General features: G+C 41.9%; 1 protein-coding gene across 2 annotated transcripts in view; it reads left to right on the top strand.

Moving 5' to 3' along the window:
- The first annotated feature begins 9545 nt into the window (after positions 1–9545).
- LOC124596233 (troponin C) overlaps positions 9546–20714 on the top strand; it is a 57794-nt gene continuing 46625 nt past the window's right edge. The window contains exons 1-2 of one of the 2 annotated variants that reach the window (XM_047135297.1): positions 9546–9666; positions 18412–18418. In XM_047135297.1, coding sequence (XP_046991253.1) covers positions 18416–18418 — 3 coding nt within the window. In that variant the 5' untranslated portion in view covers positions 9546–9666; positions 18412–18415. Of the gene's footprint in view, positions 9688–18411; positions 18419–20714 lie in introns of both variants that reach the window. The other variant, XM_047135295.1, reaches the window with a different exon arrangement.

Below are 20714 nucleotides of genomic sequence, written 5' to 3' on the forward strand. Positions count from 1 at the left end.
CTTGGTGCTGACAAACTGGAACACCTTTAGCTAGAAATGACGGCTATTTATACTTGTTAGGTGCTCATTTTCTATGCTGACGTACCGCTTCCAACCACGTATAGTATTAAAAGTTCGTAACTTGATGATGTGGAAACCCGGCCATCCGGTCCTGCAGTAGTTCCGTCCTTTTGCTGTTTCGTCGCTATTGCGACGCTCAGCTCGCCTCCGCTCGGAATGCGTAAACGAGGTGGTTGCCGCAACTTCCGTGACTGTGTTTTGGCTCCCGTGGGCTTCTAAAGATTCTTGCAACTATTGCGGCAGAGTTTAGCTATTTTCACAGTAGCGCCCAAAAGTAGTGGCTGCACAACAGAAAATACTAAGACCATGAAAAAATATGGGAATAACCTTAAATTTTCGAAGACTGGGCATAAAATGATAACAGCAATCAGGCAAATGTAATGAATTAATGTTATTAATACTGAAACGTAAGAGAAAATAATTTAACCAGATAGCTAAAAAAATGAATAAGTTCTCAAGGTCAACAATTATTTGATCTTTTATTGAGAAATTTTTATTTTTCTCCTTATTAACTTATATTTTTCTTCCAAATATTACAGCAATGAAGGCTAGCGAGGATACGCATAACTAGATGATGCACACAGTTGTGAACCAGAAGTAGGGGGCTGCTGCCTGGACTACGAGGGACTACGAGGTCCTCATGGGCTTGGAGGCCCAGAAAGAAATATGAAAATGGAAAGCAGTTACCGAGAATGCTGCGGAGAAATAGTTCTGCAAAAGAGAAAGAGTAAAAAAATAACATGTCAGAAAAATGTGTTTAGTTCGTTATATCTCCATGATGGACGAAATATTCTTTTCAATTCTTTAAGATGTTGTATAATAAGTTACTTTTAAGAAAAAGAAAATATTTCTTTCAAAAAGGATACACTGGATTTACATCAGTTATAGAGGCGATTAATTTAGTTATGGAATAAAAAGCGATTGAAGCTGAAGGTAGCTATCCAAAGCAAGAAAAGAACAAGAAAATAAAAGTTAAAAAAGGGATAGCGTCTTTGATTAGTAGTAAAAAAATCCTGGATCCCTGGTTCGATTCCAGCCATTGCTTAATTATAAATAAAAATTGTCAGCAATGGTCACCAAAGACTTCCGGTATAAGGCCTTCTCAAAGAGTACGGAGACTGGACAGAGGTTCAGGGTAGCCGCTTGACCGTGTGGTCGCAGACTGCCCCTGAAAGGCGAAAAAATTGGCAATGATCAACGGCAGGAAGATGAGGAAGGCAGTGGAAACATTACATTAAAGGGATACAATGTGTATAGAAACGATATGTGACCTTATCGATGAAGAGTCATGACGATCTCTCCATTGGCTAAAGATTCTGGATTAATCCTCCATTCGGACCTGCAAGAGGTAACTGGCAAGGGGGAAGTGACGATGAGAAAAAGATTCAATAACCAACGAAAGGGTAATGCTCTACAAGTCGGAGCGCGTACTGTCAGATGTCTGAACGTGACAGGAAATCTAGAAAATCTGAAAAGGGAAATGCAGAACCTATGATAAGATATAATGGGGGTCAATGGAGTGAAATGGAAAGAAAATAAGTATTTCTTATCAGACGAATTTAGGGTAATATCAACAGCTTCAGAAAACTGTGTAATGGAAGTAGGATTCGCTATAAATAGGAAAGGACAGAGAGAGAGTTACTGTGAACAGTTCAGTGACAGGGTTGTTCTCATAAGAACTCACAGCAATTCAACCGCAACACCAATAATTCATGTACACATGACGATGTCACAAGTAGAAGATGTAGAGATAAACTGTCTGAGGAGGTTAACCGTGTAATTCAGTATGTAAAGGAACATGAAAATCTAGTATTAATAGGTGATTGGAACGCTGTAGTAGGGAACGAATAGAAAACAAGAGTTACAGGAAAATATGGGCTTGGTAGCAGGAATGAGAGAGGAGAAAGGGTATCTGAGTTCTGAAATAAAGTTCAGAAAACATGAGGAGATATACGTGGAAAACGTCCTGAGACATGGGTAGACTTAAGCCTAGTTACATCATGGTCAGATATTTCAAAATCAGATATTGGATTGTAAGGCGTATCCAGGAACAAATATAGACTCAGATCGTAATTTAATTCTGATGGAGGGTAGTCTGAAGTTTCAGGGGTTCTCCCTGAAGAATCAAAGTGGGGAAAATAGGGCATATTGAACTACTAAAGAAAGATGAGCTGTGTCTGAATTTTTCCAAGGATGTAGATGTTGCGATTGCTAATACCACAGTAGGCAGTTAATTTAAAGGAATGGATATCAATAAACGGGGCAATCACAGAAGTTGGACTAACAAACATAGGTCCAGTGAAGATAACTGCTAGGAAATCTCGGCAAACAGATCAGCTGATCGACGAGAGAAGAAAGTACAAAAGGCAGAAGGCAGAAATACAGCTTATGTCACTTACCAATGTAAAAAATAGGAGGAGGAAGAGAAGCCAAACAAAAGACTACATGAGAAATGTGAAGAAATGTAATAAGAAATAGTTATCAGAACGAGTGATTCAGACTATGGAAAAGTCAAAACAAGCTTCGGTGACGTTAAGGGCAATGTGCATTCAGAGTGCTATGGGAGTTTCACTGTTAAAAGAACAGGAGTGCGCGGGTAGATGGAAGGAGTACCCAGCAGGATGTAACCTCCCCCTCACTTATCGACCTTAATGACAGTGAAAAATGAAACCGCGTGTACCTAATGGGAATTTTGGAAAAGCAATCGTCACCGAAGTTAACCTGTCGGTAAAGAGGGAGGAAAGGGTTACATCTAAATGAAAGGAAAAATGCAAGTGAAACTGGTGGAAATTAATTTTGAAATAGGGATAAAGTTAATAAAGAAAGTAAATGTGCGGCCGTTACGTTAACAATCAACTAGCGGTAATTAGATATTTGAGATTTGGGGGAAATTACGGTCGCCAGTCCTATGGACAATTACTATAATAGCTGAAAAGGAAAGGTTATTACACATATAATTAGCACTAGAAGCGTGGCAACTGAAGGTTGACACGTGTAGCGTGAAAACTGAAAGTTTGTCAGAAGTAATAAATTTCGCTACACTCTGACTTAATTTAGCAAAAGAATTAATAAAACTGGAAAATCGAAAGTTAATTTAGTGACTGAAGTTAATAGTGAGCTTTCTTTCTGAAGCACATCGACATTCAGTAAAATAAGGTTAGTCTTGGACTACCTCAACAATCATTTCAAAAGCTACTTGAATCTACGCAATTTAGAAATAAGAGAATTAACTTTGAACTTGAATTAAATGATTCTGAACAATTAACAATAGTAAAATTTAGTACGTACCAAGGTGAGCTGCAGTCACAGGTAACTAAAATACGGTAACAAAACTCGCACTCTTAATTTGTGCTTGTGCAATCTAAATATTGTAGCCAGCTGAACTTTGAAATTAAAGCAGTGAAATCGAATGATGCTGGCGTTTGAATTTCAACGACCCTCGGGCTCATTTCGGAAAAGGAAGGGACCCTGCTTGGCAATGCAATTGGGACAATGAGCAACAAAGGTTCATGCTAAGTTGCTGTAATTTTGCGAGGCAAATGGAACAATTTGAAAAGCTGAGGTCTGCCATACAGATCTGAAACTTTACGTGCTTTTAGTCTTCCTTGTTGGTTGATTGAAGGTTTGAAGCCGTCGATCGAGGAGGTGGCGACAGTCACTCACTGTCGGCCGTCGCTGTTGCAGAAGCTGGATGTTGGAGCGCCTTCTTCTCGACACGGTCACCAGGCGAAACGGGCTCTTGATGTGCGCCAGCTAATGCTTCCCGTCCGCAACACCATGTCAGAAACTATCATCGCGAGTCGAGCGCAATTACATGCTGCCAAACCCCGAAAGCGCGGTAACTCGCGGGAGCGTCACACAACACACCTGCTCCACTCGCTACCCCAGCCAGACTCTCTCTGCCCGCGCTCCACGCGGCATAGTTAACACTACCAAAGATCCTACACACTTTGATTCTTCACACGACCCATCGATGTAATCGTTCGATAGCAGTTTTCCCTAGGCAAGACCCAGCGTAAAAATACAAATAATATTTACGAAACAAACCAATTATACATCGACATGAGTGCATAAATACATATATACAAACAGTAAAACAATTACAATATATAAAGAAACAGAAATGTCATATCTTGAGGTAACAAAACAAGGAAAAAAAATAATAGTACAATAGATGGAAATAGGAGGATATGCATTTCCGGCGTTACAAGGACTCTTCGAGGGGGAAGACTTGTGTAATGATGAGATAGAAGAAGATATGGCAGTCGACGAGGAAGGTATAGCGGATCCAGTATCAGAGTGAAAGCTTTGTAAGACTGGAGGTTAAATAAGACAGAAGGCTTAGATAACAGTCCTTTGGAAATTCTATAGTCATAGGGGTAGGTGTCAGCCAAACGGCTATTTAAATAGGCGTGTAGAATCTATGAGACATACCATCTGACTTTCGGAAAAATATTTCCACACAATATACAGAAGATTGGAAAAGGAAGTAGAGGTTCTCCTAGGTGATGATCAGTTCGGACTTCGTAAATGTAAAGGCACCAAAGAAGCAGTTTTGAAGTTGTGATTGTTAATGGGAGCAAGACTTAAGAAAAATCAAGTCACGTTCATAGGATTCGTGGACCTAGAAGAAGGAATCGACAGTGTAAAATGGTGAAAGAGTGAAATTTTGGAGAAACTATTTGTGAGCAACAGCGAAAGACGGGTAATATATAGTATGTACAAAAACAAACAGGGAAAGATAAGAATGGAAGACCAAGAACGAAGTGTTCGGATTAAAAAGAGTGTGAGCCAGGGATGTGTTTCGCCACTACATTTAGTCTATACATAGAGAAAACAATGAAATAAAAGAAAGGTACAGGAATGGGACTAAAATTCTGGGTGGAAGCATATCAGTGATAAGATTTGCTGATGACATTGTTAGCCTCACTGGAAGTTAAGAATAGTTACAGGATCTACTGGACGGAATAAACAGTCTAATGAGTACAGAATATGGATAAAGCTAAGGAAGACTAAAGCAAATAGGAATAGAAGAAGAGGAAATTAATGATAAAATAAAGTAAACGAAGGAATGCTGCTGCACTGGAAGAAAAATAACGTATGGCGGACGAAGCTAGGAGGTCACAAAAAGCAGACTAACTTAGAAGAAGAGTGCATTCCGGGCCAAAACAAATCTGCTAGTGTCAAATATAGACCTAAATTTGAGGAAAAAAATTATGAGAATGTACGTTTGAGTACAGCACTGTGTGGAAGTGAATCATGGGCTGTGGGGAAACCGGAACAGAAGGGAAACGAAGCGTTGGAGATGTGGTGTTATAGAAGGCTGTTGAAACTTAGGTGAACTGATAAGATAAATGTGGAGATTCTTCGCAGAATCAGTGAGGGAAGGAATGTATGTAGGACACTTAGAAGATGAATGTACAGGGTGACGGGTATTGTATTAAGACACCAGGGCAGTGGTCGTTAAACTGCGCCTAGTTAAAAAATTCGTGCAGCCCGCTGATCACACCAGCATTTCATAACAAGCACCTATGATCCAAAAACGTCAAATATGGTTAAGAGCTTCTTAATAGTGTAGTTTTCCTGCTGACTGACAAAAAGCGAAGGTAAATTTTAAAAGATGCTTAATTTTAATTAACGTTTGTGAATTCGGCCATGAACTAAGTAAAGTTGGCAGCTTACGTTACGGGCAGAGGCAACCTCTGTGGAGTTACAGGATGTATGAGGAGGAATGTTCTGTTATATGCAGACAACCTTGTAGGCAGGGTAACAACAGTTATGAATAGTCATCTTGGGTATTAGTATCTGCTTCACCCGTATTTAGTCCTTTATTTTGTTGGATCACTACCGGTTTTGTGGCGCTAAAAGCCACATCTTCAGCTTTCCCGCTCGAATGTTTTAGTCATATGTTCACCTGAAAATGTGGCTTTTGGTGCCACGAAACCGGAAATGATCCAATAATAAAGGACTAAATACTGCTGAAGTGGATATTAGTACCCAAGATGGTTCTGTTATATGTCTTCCAGTATGCCAATTAATGGGCGTGCACGACTCATACCGATCATCTGATATGGTACAATTTTTGACACGAAAATAACATGGATTCCTAAATTTGCATTATAGGGGAGATCATCTTTTAATGTGGGTACTTATTTGTAGCAAGAAATGAGAAAGTCAATTAAAGCCTTTTAGTACAATACAATGAGGAAAAGAAAAATGACATTCAACACATTTCGCAAACATTTGTGATCGTGTCTCATACTGTATAATTCATTAAATATAAGTGCAGTTACTGCTATTAATCAATTAATCGTCCGCTCAGAAAGCCACAATTACTTTGTCACAACATTGGGTCACTCAGTGGGACACCAGTCTGAAACAGAACAGTTGACACGAAGTGTTTCGAATGGTGTCGACGTTTAACAATCAGTACTTGGGAGCTGGCGGCCAACCTAACACTCGCCTTTAGTCTGCTGAGAGCTCAGAACCTAGTAATTTATGTGAGTCACCAATTAATAATGACATCCGTACGTACGCGGCTCGAGATGCCGTCCCACAGTGTCAATATTGGCTCTTGAGCAAAATGGTATGACGAACCCTGCATCAGGAAGTAACTTCCACGGTATGAGAGGGAGCTGTAGTAGATGAAAATTATAGGGGAAGGCAGAAACTGGAATATCTGCAACAAATTATTGTTGACGTTTCCCAGCAAGTACTATTCAGAGATGAATAGGATGGACAGAATAGGAAGGAGGTCCGCATCGCTCCAGTCAAAAATGACGACGAAAATGCAGAGGCATATTTCGGCACTGTGACGCGGTGATTTCGATGTGTACCTGTGAACATAATTTTTTCGTGGCGGTAATTAGAACTCTACTAGTGCCACTGTCCCTCGTAGCGCTAGAAGAACTGGTGGTTAGGTGGTGTCTGTTACAACTTAAGAGGGAGAATGAGAACTGCTCTATGGCTGGGAAAAATCTTCCGGCTAAAAGCGACGCCGATATTTTAACCCCGAATAACCGGTATATTTCGGAATTTGTTTGGTCTCGGTTATAACAGGTATCTTTTATTTTTAATAAATTGACGAGGAAACACCGAAATGTCAGTTAGCCATAGCAATTTTTATACATACGATTTGAATTATTCTGAAATATTGGGTTATTATAGAAAATGTGGCAACCGATCAGTGCTATTTTAATAACAATGCTAACAGAAACGGTCAACAAACGCATGGCACAAGAATTAGTACACCATAGCTAAGACAATAATGTCTCTGTTGCTTGTGCCCTGGCTTAAGGTACGCGTGTGCGTGCAGTGGGCAAGACTTGCCCCCATCTGTTCTATACGATAGTTTCTCATTGTCGTCTCCAAACATCAGCTGTACTGCACCCCAGTGTAGAAACACGAGGGCTATTCGGAAAGTAAGGACCGATCGGTCGCGAAATGGAAACCAGTGTTAAAATCAAAAATATTTTGTTTCCAATTGTTAGCTACACCTTCCAGCCGCTTCTCTATATAGTCACCGCTCCGATTTAGACATTTGTCGTAGCGCTGTACCAACTTTCCAACACCTCGTCATAGAAGGCTGCTGGCAGTGCTTTTCGCCAATTCTCTACGCTAATCTACGGCACGATGTCTGGGCCAAAACATTGTCTTCAGCCAGCATTTCATGTGAGCAGAGATCAAACCCAGGGAAAGCCAATTACGGTCTGTATTGTGGGTAATCAGACAATTCCATCGATAATGCTGCAGGAGCACCTTCATTGTCCCCTGGCCGGCCGGAGTGGCCGAGCGGTTCTAGGGGCTGCAGTCTGCAACATTGCGACCGCTACGGTTGCACGATGGAATCCTGCCTCGGGCATGGATGTGTGTGATGTCCTTAGGTTAGTTCTAGTTCTAGGGGACTGATGACCTCAGAAGTTAAGTCTCATAGTGCTCAGAGCCATTTGAACCTTTTTTTTTTTTTTTTTTTTTTTGCATTGCCCCTGCAGAGTGCGGCCGAGAATTGTGACGAAGAAGGAAGAGTATTACAGTTGTGTTTTGTGGGCAGCATGACATCAGGCGCAATCTCTCACCAGGTCCTCATACTTGGCGGAAGACACTAATTTCTAGGCATCTCTAGGTGCTCACCCTTCGCTCAGAACTTAAAAGAGCGACGTGACACAATCGACAGGCAGACTAGAGACACTTTCCAACACATATGTGCAAAGCTTCATCAGATTTTTCACTGCAGTTTCCATTTCGTGATCGATCAGAGCTTACTTTCCGAATAGCCCTCGTAATTTTTTTTTATTTTACGAATTGATGTAACAATGAATCGCAATCCTTCATTTGCTCTAACAGATTAAAGAAGAAAGATTGACATAGTAAAAGATGAAGGAGATTAGGTAACAGAAATAAATTAAAAACATAAGAACTATTCATTAAAAATGCACAGTTACAATAGAAATTAGCTCATCTGCTGCCGAGGTCTACACAATACGCCTTTACCTGCTTGTAGCCCTTGAAAACGCACAAATTAAAATGAAAACAGACTTCTTCAACTTCAATGATGACGTCTTCTCGGTTTATCAGCCGAGTCAACCCGTCGTTCTGTGGAAATTTTTCAACATGTTTCCTACTTGTCATCTTCAGATTTCGCCTGAAGATGATAAGTAAGAAACTTGCTGAAACGTTGCTGCAGAACGACGCCTTGACTCGGTTGATAATCCGAGAGGACTTTATCATCGAGATTCGCCGAGAAAGTCTAAATTCGCACTTTCTTCAACCTCCGTTTTCAGTCTTTAGCACTGACTATTCGTAAGGCGTAAGTGCGTATATGATCCATGATTACAATATAATTTCTGAGCAGAGATTCAAAAAATTAGAATCAATAAGAGAATGGTGATTTTTTTCTAATATTGAACCACTTACCACTTTTCTTTGTCCGATTTCTACCTTTATTACAGGAAATAATGTGAACAAAAAACAGAAAACTGATTATTTCAGAAACCGGTTGCCATGAGTGCTTTTAGCAGTCAGGTTAAATTGGCGTAGAAAAAAACCGATGTAACCGAAAACCGATTGTTTTAGTAGTAATCGCCATCCTTAAACTGTTGCCGGATGTGGTCTAATTTCGATTCGTTCATAGTTACGTATCCTTAAAAAAGGAAAGTGATAAAATTGTGTTCAACATCTCCAAAACAAAGTTCCTAGGTACGCTAGGTTATACAGTAGTAAGGTCGCAACTAATAACTTTGCGATCCTCAGTGTTTTTCCAGGTCTGAAAATAGGGCTGACGCAGCCGTGCAGTACTCGCAGAAACCGCTGACGACGTTTTGCTGGCAGGTGCCGAGATTCCAGCAGCGACAATGTACGGCGCCGCCCACGCTCCCCGTGGCCTATTTTTATTGTCACTAGGATTTCCGCCGGTGCTGGTGGGTGCGGCCTCGCAGAAGCAGGGAGAGGGGAGAGAGAGCGGCGCGCATAGCCGATGTGACGCTGCAAATAGTCGTCTAGCTGCTTGGGGCGGCGCCTGCTATATAGGCCGCCCGCGACGCACCTCGCGTTCGCCAGTCCGCTCGCAACAGACACCGCCGAGGCTTCGCCGCCAAACACCACACCAGCGTCACCACACCAGCAGCCATGGTGAGTCACGAGCTCCGCAGGTGCCACCCCGGGCAACTGGCCACTCGCCGATCTCCGTAGTATCAGGATTGCACCGCCCACTTGTACAGTGGGTCTGGCGGATTTCGAGTCATCGTGGCAATAGCGTGAAGGTTTTGAATGTGCCGTTACAATCTGAAGCACTCCGATAATGCAGTCGACCAGAATCATGTAGGACTACTGAAACCATTACCGGGCTCCACTGTTTCAGGGCAGCTCAAAAACCTAATAAAAACAATCGATTCGGTTGATTTTAGTTCTGCGTATCACTTGGATTATTATTCACTCATTTCTTTCGAGTGAAACCAGTCTGTGGTGACAACCGAACAAAACAGACGATTCAGATCATTGTGATTTTGCATATTGACTGAATTGCTCTTGTTTTTTCAAGTGAAACCTGTCTGTACTTCTTCTGTCGGTTGAACTATGTATTCGTTCTTTCAGCCAAAAACTCTCTTAGGTGTTTTAGTTTACTGAGCTATCCATTCGTTCTTCTCAGTGAAACCAGTCTTTTCATCACTTAAAACTGATTAAATCATTGGTGGGAATTGTATTGTTCCAGCTACAGTTGCCTTGTAATTAATTAAGCCGATATATCGTTGGGGGTACAATTTTGAGCGTAAAAGTTGCCTTATGGATACATAAAGAAGACGGGAGCATTGTCAAATTTTAGCGACTGGCTGCATTTCATTTCACTGAAAATATGTAATCTGTCCATGAATTAAAAAGCATTTAAATCTACAGTCGGAACTGCTGGTCTAGCGGTGGGAAGCGAAAATCTCCAGTGAGATTCTCCTGCGTCCCAATAGAATCTTCCTTCCCATAACGAAGAACGATACAAATATGTGGCTTGTCGGACGTTATATTCATTACGTAGTGGGAAGCGGATATGATCCGGACCCTTGTAGCTTTTACCAGTATATTACGGCCCTGGATATGGCAAAGGATACCATGCTATCGTGGGCGTTTTGCGAATATGATGTATCTAGCATTAGTCGTCAAGGATTTGGATGAAAAGTAGTAACCCTTTTCCGTTTGAGTGTTCTGTTTCTGTGTCCTCACTTTTGGTAAAACAAAAAAAAAAAAAAAAAAAAAAGAAACAAAAAAAAGGTGTTGAGTTAACAGGTCCTCATAGTATTTTCATCATGGTCCCTTTGCAGTGCTATTGATACACAGTGTATTTCCTTTATGTGGCCCTCATTGTCTTGGTTTTTTTCGTTTGATTCATAAAAAATAAAAATTGTTGCAGCTCACGACTGGAAATGATTTTTTTCTTTTTTATATCGCTGAAACCATGTAGCATAAGCTCCGATTTTGTTTCTTTCTTTCTTGAGTAGCGAGTTGTAAGGTTTCACCAAAAAACAGATAAATAAAAATAAAAAATCAAAGGCCATTACTATGTGGGACCAGCACAGTGACAGGCTGGAGGGGGGTGGGGAGGGAGAGGGTGCAAGTTATCACGCCGAGGCCTCGGGATTCCACCCCATCCCTGCGTACCATGTCTCCACCCAGCCTGAACCTGACTTTCTCCGTTCTTTCTTGCCACTACCAGCTAAAAAAGAGATAGTAAAGTGCGTGCATGGAAACCAGAAGGTAGCGGAAAAAAACAGAGAAATGGGGTAGCATCTAAAAAAAGCTGTAAGGCACCTACCTGAAAACAGGTCACAGCATCGAATTTAAATTCGGTCACGGATTTTTCAGTCTTCCTTTTAACTTAGCCTTCACATCTCAGTGATGTGAGGAGTCGCCAAAAACGACACGTGGTTCGGATTCCACGTTAAACAGTATGTCCACTTTCCCCGGTTGGATAGCTGGGGCAGATTAGAGACATGCAGGCCGCCGAAGTGGCGTCCGATAGAAAGACTTGCATCAGGCCAGTGAGCAGTACGAAATTAGTATTATTACTTGAATTTAGTACTTAAAATTTTATCCAACTATTTGTGCCGAAGGTAAATATATTTTACAGGATATTACCTTATTAGGTACGTGCAAACCAATTTACATTTTACAGCTTTGCAGGTGCAGTATTTCACTGGAGTGAAAAAGTACTATTCACATTCACACACTGGTGCTTTAGTTACACAGTTAAGCTGTTCTCTGGCCACCACTGTAAACAGTCTGCAACCACGTTCGAACCTCCCTCGACCGCTGGAAGAGACAAGTGGAGTCGCTTGCTGCAGGTGCACCCAGTTCCGAGTGGAAACATTTGGCATCAAATGATCGTTTTGGCATTGTTAAATATCTTTGCGCACGCTCCGTTGTCGCCCATCATCACTGTTATTGCCGTTCCAATACTTGCTTCTTATTGAGTACTACAAAATAGATTTACTTCAGTTTCTCATCTATATTTATGAAACGGTATTTTCTTAATACTGAACTTTGTGTCTGGATCGGAATCCGAAACCCTCAGTGGCGTATTAACGGAAGAAATCATAAGACAAGATAAAAAGCGACCCTATAAATTAAGTGCAATGTACAGTGTCTGGAAGTGTGCTTCATCTTCTGAAACTATACTAACTAAAGAAATTTTCAGAATAATAACGAACGAAGACAAATATTTATTGTGAAAGAAAGAATACTTCCGTCAGGTGTCAAAAAAAGAAAAAAAATGTTCAAATGAGTGTGAAATCTTACGGGACTTAACTGCTAAGGTCATCAGCCCCTAAGCTTACACACTACTTAACCTAAATTATCCTAAGGACGAACACACACACCTATGCCCGAGGGAGGACTCGAACCTCCGCCGGGATCAGTCGCACAGTCCATGAATGCAGCGCCAGAGACCGCTCGGCTAATTCCGCGCGGCGGTCAGGTGTCAGTATATGCTTAACGAGCCAGTGATTAGCTCACCAAACAGTTAAAAAAATTATCATGTGCTTGCTGTTCACGTCACCTCAGCACTTACCGAAAGAATCGGTGATGAGTCCAAATCAGTGCGAAGAGAGACACAGGGCTTCAATAAATTTAAATAAAAATTAATTTTTTATTTATTCAGAAATAAATTCATATTGTAACACCACCTATTAACCTTTGCAAACCAATCAGAAATCCGTGTTTAGTGCCGGAAGAACGATAGAAATAACATTTAAGAATGGAAATATGTAAATTTCGAAAATAATTCAGTTTTATAAATACCCTTTTTACTCATCTCTGTTTAAAATAAGATTTTGCTCCAAAAGTGTTAGCAGCCCTAATTATGGTTCATATGTAAACGAAATGGTTAAAAGGTTTAAATGAAATAATTAAAACCCGGTGACAGTGGAAACAATCATAAACTGCCGTAGCTGCTAGCGACTTGTGGCAGTAGGTTTTCTCACATTAAGTGAAACCACTGAAACACGGAGAGTGAGTGAGAAACATTCACGTAGCGGAAATGGCTGAAAGGATAGTTGTTTCCACACGACTGAAAAAAAAAACGACTGAACGAAAAAAACTACCGACTGTCCAGTCGGTTGGCCCATCAGTAACATTTGTACAGTGGACCTTGCGGATATCTTTCCTCATGCGAGAGTGTAGGTTTTAAATATGTCGCTGCGATCTGAAGCACTGCGATGATGGAGTAGGGTTTTTTTTCGCTTTTTAATAATAAACCGGTAAGAAGCAACTGACAAATCAATTTGCTATAGCAGCTGTATAAAAAGTTTTGGTTCTTAAATAAACTTTCGTTCAAAAATGAGCAATGTTTATTTGCAAAATTTCGATTGCGTTGAAATACTGGGCTACTATTGTAAATGGGAAAAGTGATATTACAGCACCAACAGTAGAAACGAGCAACAAACACCCGACATAAGAATCGTACCTCGTTTGTATTGCAGAAAGGTATCTCCGTAGTTTTAAAGTATTTTATGAAGTGCCGTAGCAATAAAACACACTGCTCCGTTTGCTTCACAAGATTAAAGACGGAGGAGGCATAACAGACTTGCGACCTAACACTAGGAGAAAACATTCACAATGGTTCTTGGGATAGAATGTAAATTTGACTGATATACTTGTAATTTTATTGGCATGTTACAAACCTGGGATAATAACTGAATCCTTAATTTTATGGTTACTTCAGGGCGAAAAATTGTTGCCATCGAAAGTGACGATGCAGAACAGTCATCAACTTGGGACCTTTCACTCACGATATTACCGCGCGTCTCCTTCACCTTCACCATCTTTGCTGCAGACAATGAGACCAATTTATGCCACAGCCCCGATCCACTATCGATCGAGATGCCTTAGATTACTTCAGACGGTTTTAACAGTTAGGTTAAACTGGAGACGAGAATACTGGTATAACAGAAAACCGATTATATAAGAAAAAGTACCACCACAGCTGTACCTTGAGAATGCCTTTATTCTAGCGCACGACTAATTTGGATGGCACGTTATTGGCATCCTGACACTGCCAAAAGCGTATTTGACTTCCTTGGCGCATTTACTGTGTGACCCTTGTTACTAGCACACGTGGGCTAGCATTCATCTGGGGTCTATACTCGACACCACGTTGTTTCCAGAGAGTTGAAGCAGCACAGAACAACTTACCAATAACTGTCCTCCCATCCCAGTTTGCCTTGCTGCCAAACTGGGTTAGAGTCTTTGTTGTTGCTAGATGTGTAACAAACTTCGCACCCGGTAATCCCCCGCCAAGGGACTTGCTGCAGTGGTAACACCGACCCCTGTCACAACACCGAAGTTAAACGCTGTGCTACTTGGCTAGAACTAGAGTGAGTGACCGTCCTGTTCTGCCGAGCGTTGTTGCCAAGCGGGGTGCACTCCGTCCTCGTGAGGCCAGTCGAAGAGTTACTTCACTGAGAAGTAGCGGCTCCAGTCACGAAAACTGACAGAAGCCGGGACACCGCCGACTACTTGCCCCTGCATATCCGCATCCAGTGACGCCTATCGGTTAAGGATGAGACGGCGGTCGAGAAGTGTCGTTGGCCCTCGCGATGCCTTTTCGGACGGAGTCTGTAATCCCCCGAAGCCTAAGGGCTTGCTGCAGCAGTTCTAGGCGCTTCAGTCCGGAACCACGCTGCTGCTACGGTCGCAGGTTCGAATCCTGCTTCGACATGGATGTGTGTGATGTCCTTCGGTTAGTTAGGTTTAAGTAGTTCTAACAAGGGGAGCCCATGACGTTTGGAACGCGGATTTACTGCAAACTTCGTACACTCGTAGTACTCCATAAGGACTACAAAATGTATGAGCAGTAGCATGTACTCCTCAAGTGTTATTGAGAAAATCGCAAGATAATTTCGGTCGTCAAATATATACCTGCGTGTGGCCATTTTTACCATGAAGCGGCGGCAGCCGAGTGGTTAGCGTTCAAGCCCGTAATCGCTGGATCGATGGATCTAGGCCCGTTCGTCAGTTTCTTTTTTTATTTTCAACAGAGTCATTTTCTTTACTGTTTATATGACATTTGATATAATGGGAAAAATACATGTAATCGGATGAACTTTTATGATATTTACAATGTTTTTGGCTGTCTACAAATTTTTTTATCACAAATAAAAATACTATCGAATAGTAAACGACCAAACGCATAAAGTGATACTGAAAATGTATGCTTGTCCGTGATTTGAGAAATCCCTTATACATGGAAGGAGCCCAAAACTACCTGTTACCTGCAAGTTTTGACCGGCACACACGGCTTTCGAAAGATGTACAATTAATCGTCGCTTTCGACATTACGAGTACAAGTTGCAGGATGGTATTTTTCGTCAAAACATGGAAAACCTAAAGTTATGAATATTATATTATTTGTGATAATAAAAATTTGTAGATTGCCAAATAACATTGTAAATTTAATAAAAGTTCATCCGATTACACGTATTTTTCCCATTATATCAATTGTAATACAAATAGTAAAGAAAATGACTGTGTTGAATATAAAAAAAACTGACGAACGGGACTCGATACAGCGATTCCGGTGGTTGAAAGCTAACCACTCGGCTGCCGCCGCTTCGTAGTAAAAACGGCCACGAGCAGGTGTATATTTGACGACCGAAATTATCTTGCGATTTTCTCAATAACGCTTGAGAAGTACGCGCTACTTCTTACTCATTTTTTTGTCCTCATGGGGTACTACGAGTGTACGAAGTTTGCAGTAAATTCGCGTTCCCCTTGTAAGTCTAGGGGACTGATGACGTCAGATGTTAAGTCCCACAGTTCTCAGAGTCATTTGAACCATTTTTGAACCCATCAGCTCACGAAAAACATTGGTTGTATAAATAAAGCATTTTTCCAGTAGCTCAAGGCGGTAATACGACAGTTTTCGAAGTAAGCGCAGTCAGGCTTGACTAGCACTTGGATGGGTGACTGTCCGGTTCTGCCGCGCGTCTGTGGCAAGCGGGATGCACTCAGGCCTTAGAGGCCATTTGAGGAGCAACATGATTGAGAAGTAGCGGCTGCGGTCACGAAGGATGACAGCGGCAGGGAGAGTGGTGTGCTGAACACATGCCCCTCCATATCCACATCCGTTGACGCCTATCCGCTGAGGATGATACGACGGTCGGTCGGTGCGTTGCGCCTTCAAGGCCTGTTCCGACGCAGTTTCGTAATTCCCAAAAATCACCCACAAATGTATTCTTCCTACTGTATCATGAAGGCACAAGACGTAGAAGTCGTAATTTCCCATCGTTCCTGATGTTCCGGATTTTTATAGACAACATTATAAGAATGGTCCTAGAGATAACTGAATGGCTAGGTGTCTCACAAGTCTCGAGCTCCCTTGTGATTGATTTTGCGTGAAACGCTGTATACCAATTGGTTCTGTAAGATATTTCACTGACAGAGCGCCTCTGAAGTGGCTGTGGAGGAACTTTTGCAGGTACATAAGGTAAGCTTGTGAGGAGGTAGCCAGACGTGCAGGTGACGCACAGGCAGGTAGACCCATAACCTACGCCAAACCTCGGGCCGTTACACACTGTCGTCAGCCTTTTATATCTGACACTGCGACCCGTATTAATAGAGCAGGGCCCTGCTTTTATTCTGCAGAAATGCGCCTGGCTCGCACCCAGCACCTCGTTACGCCAGACGAGCCGTTTATCTTTGCCACACTGGGGGAAGATAACGGGAAGACTAACTGCGTCTCACTTTGAACAATAACTCGGGCGGAGCTCCGTGGCAAAGGTACGTCTTTGTTGCTAGGGAGACTTCTTTCTGAATGAGCTGCTGAAATTATGGCGACCTGGCACGGTCGGAGGTGTTGCCCTTTGTCTTCCTTACTATGTAAATCAATTACTGAATGTAGTGACAGTAACGCCGACGTAAAATCCACACTGTTTCTGATCTCTCACCACTCTGGACTCTTCGGGCACCAACGACAACACGTGAAGTGACAGTACCTGCATATTGGAACCGTATAGATAATACTGTTCGTTGGTGAGAGCATTTAATAAAAGTCTTAAAGTTCGTTGACTACTTTACTGTGTACAGGACAGCCAAACACCTGTCGCATGGACAGATTCGTCTTACGATATTTCCTGGAAACTGATTTAACTGTAGACTGGATACGGCGGCGGGAAATAAACGTCTTCAACACTATGACGTTACTGTTTACTAAATAATTTCACACATTCTTTTATGCTATCAGCACGACGGATTGATATGCTGCCTTTTTTATCCACAGATCACCGATCGAGTTGTATGCGCGGTATTTTGCGAAAATAATTTAAACTTCTGTTCACTCGTGTTATTCGCTGAAAATTCTCGCAAGTCATTTAACTTTATTGTGGAAAATATTGCGAGCCCGCAGACGTAAGCATTTCAGAGCCAAAATGGACAAAAATCTACCGCAGAATATCTGAAGTTCGTGAGCACGTGAAGAGATTTTACAAGCTTCTAGACCTGTGGGATAAAATATTTTAAACATTGTTAGAAGCGATTGATTCGTTGCACATCCGCAAAGTTCTTTTCTAAGGCCACTTTCACCTCTACGAATGCTTGCAACAGACTGACTCCGAGCAATGTAGCCTTCATTTCGCCATTAACAAACTCATAACAGTACATTTCCTGTACATGATACAATGCAAACTTTATATATAGCCACACAACTTGAGGTTAGTGCTTATTTCTCTGAAATGTTACAATATTACAATTTCATTGTGATTCGATGGTACATCTTGTGCGTAATAAACTTGCTCCTCACGTGCAGAGTTTCAAGTGAATAGAAACTGTATTAAAATTAATATCTATCACAAAAGTTACATATCAATGAGGACTAGAATTTTGACAGTTTTACGAGATGTCTTGCGTTTTTTCTGGGGTACTTACTTTCGGTTTTATCTGCTTATTATTATCATTAATCGGCCAAACATTAGAGCTACTTTTAACTATTTTTTTAAAATTAACAAAAGTAATGTGTCTACAGCTTGCTACTCTCGTTTATTAACATATAATGCCACTATACTTGCAGTTTTTCGTATTATTGTTACATAAATTATTTTTTAATTATCGGAATCGACATTGTGCCCCATTATTAACGTTGCATATTTTTAATGAAAAATCTGATACTTAAATTCGGTAGGGCTGGTCAAGCGCTGCCAGCAGACACTTTGTTTCCTATGACGGATTAGGGCAAATTGAAGTTATTAATGTATAAAGAACAAAGCTGGCTCTAAATCTATGATCGTCCGTAATTAACTATTCCGCAAATATGATCGGTCTTTAAATTGCCATTCGCCGTGGACTTCCCGATATATAGCAACCTGTTGCTCTCATTAGAGCCATGGTTTACTTTATGTTCGTACATACTGCCGGTACCGGTCGCTGCACAAACTCTGGCAGTTCCCACATGCCATGTGTCCGCACTCACGCCACGCCTCCAATCAAACCTACACGCGAGAATGTTTTCGTATTACAATGTGGAATTAGTTATTCACAAATGATGAATGCTTTTGAATGTACACGCGTCAGACCAGTTGGGAATAACATCTGAAATGCCTTGGATATCTGTTTCAACTAAGTGTTTACAAATTCAGCGATAAAGAAGTAAAACGTTTCCAGAGCATCAAGCCTAGCTGTCAAGAATTTTTTCTTGAATAATATCTTAAAAAACACCATATAGAATCACCGTTTACTTATCAATACTTGCAAATGAAGTAGGTACTGCTAATAGAGAATATTTATGGACATCGTGGTAAAAATTAACTGCCAGTTCGTTCTGAATTATAATGAAATCGTGGCAGGAGTTGCCAACATATCTACTGTTAGCTGTCTATCTGCTTTAATAATTGGACTAGCCTTTGCTAGGCAGAGCCGAGACTGAAAAAAATTATTTGAAAGGTGTGCCCTAGAACCATATAATACGTGATTATATTTTAGTGTAAATGGGTCATTCATTGTAGGGACAGATCTGTGCTGTTGTATTAGGTCTAAAAATACATAAAAGAATAACTGATAAAAGTATACACTCATATTGCTACGGAAATAACACCACTGGTTCGTTTACAAGCTCAAACAATGCCTGCATCTCACCAGTCGCGCTCCAGCTCTCGGCTGATGTACATCTACAGAGCGCCAGGTTAAGTGTTTGTCTTTTTCTGTGTATATTTATAACATGTTGTGCGTGTTTTTCTGTTTAAGAGGTTCAATCTCAGGTTTTTGTCAGTGTGAATTCATTCAGCACTTCCTAGTGTACCCGACGCGGTGGATCCGCTCTCGCAGCAGGTTGAGTGGCGGGTGGTAACGCGTTCGCGTGGCTCGAGGAGGAGGGCCAATGTGGAGACTGGCCACTTAGCCTCGCCCATTCACCCTGAGACTGGACAGGTGGCCGCTCCTTCAGCAGGGTCCGAGCAGGGGAAGAGGTTTACTAGTTATCGGGAGATCCAACGCTAGTCTTGTTACGGAGCCCCTTAGGCAGATAATGTGCAGGACTGGAAAGAAAGCCAATGTGCAGTCGGCATATCTGCCGGGGGAGTCTCATCCGAGATGTAGAAGCAGCTTTGCCTGCGACTATCGAGCCTGCACGATGCATTCTGCAAGTTGTGGCTCACGTCGGCACCAGCGACACCTGTCGCCTGGCTTTTGGGGACATCCCCAGTTCATACAGGCGGCTGGCGGAGGTTGTGAAGATTGCTGGCCTCATGAGCGGGGAGCAAGTAGTGCTCGCAGATTGCAGCATTGTTCCTAGAGTTGATAGGGGCCCTTTGGTTTGGAGCCGAGTGGAAGGTCTCAACCAAAAGCTTCGTCGACTCTGTGACGGTTTTGGCTGCAGATTTATGGACCCGCGTTATCGTGTGGTCAATCGTAGGGCTCCCCTTGATAGGTCAGGGGTGCATTACACAAAGGAAGCAGCTACTTGGGTAGCTGAGTACCTGTGGAGCGCACATTAAGGTTTTTTAGGCTAGGTGGTAGTTTGAGGTGGACTGATGGGACACTCGCCAGTCGATGCCCAGCAAGGAAAGTCAGACAGCATATATACAATTCAAGTGTCAAGACTTCATCAGTAAACTGACGAAGTATTCGTAATAAAATTCCCTATTTTAGTGCTTTCCATGAAAGTTCTCACGCTCAAATTATCCTTGGAACCAAGAGCTGGATGAAACTTGAAGTGGAAAGCTCTGAGATATTTAGCAAGTCGTGTAAAGCATATCGGAAAGACAGATTTGGAGCCATAAAAGGGGAAGTGTACATGCTAGTTGACAAAAATATCGTCTCTATTGGGATCGAAGTTGAGTGTTCAAAATGGTTCAAATGGCTCTGAGCACTATGGGACTCAACTGCTGAGGTCATTAGTCCCCTAGAACTTAGAACTAGTTAAACCTAACTAACCTAAGGACATCACAAACATCCATGCCCGAGGCAGGATTCGAACCTGCGACCGTAGCGGTCTTGCGGTTCCAGACTGCAGCGCCTTTAACCGCACGGCCACTTCGGCCGGCCGAAGTTGAGTGTGACAGTGAAGTTATCCGGTGGTGTATAGCAGGTGTGGGCGAAACTAAATTAATTGTTGGACGTTTTTACCGGTCGCACGAATCAGCTGTGGCAGTTCTATAGTCATTCAAAGAAAGTCTACGGTCAGTAGC

Source organism: Schistocerca americana, chromosome 2, assembly GCF_021461395.2.
Source record: "Schistocerca americana isolate TAMUIC-IGC-003095 chromosome 2, iqSchAmer2.1, whole genome shotgun sequence".
In the NCBI taxonomy this organism is placed as follows: Eukaryota; Metazoa; Arthropoda; class Insecta; order Orthoptera; family Acrididae; genus Schistocerca; species Schistocerca americana.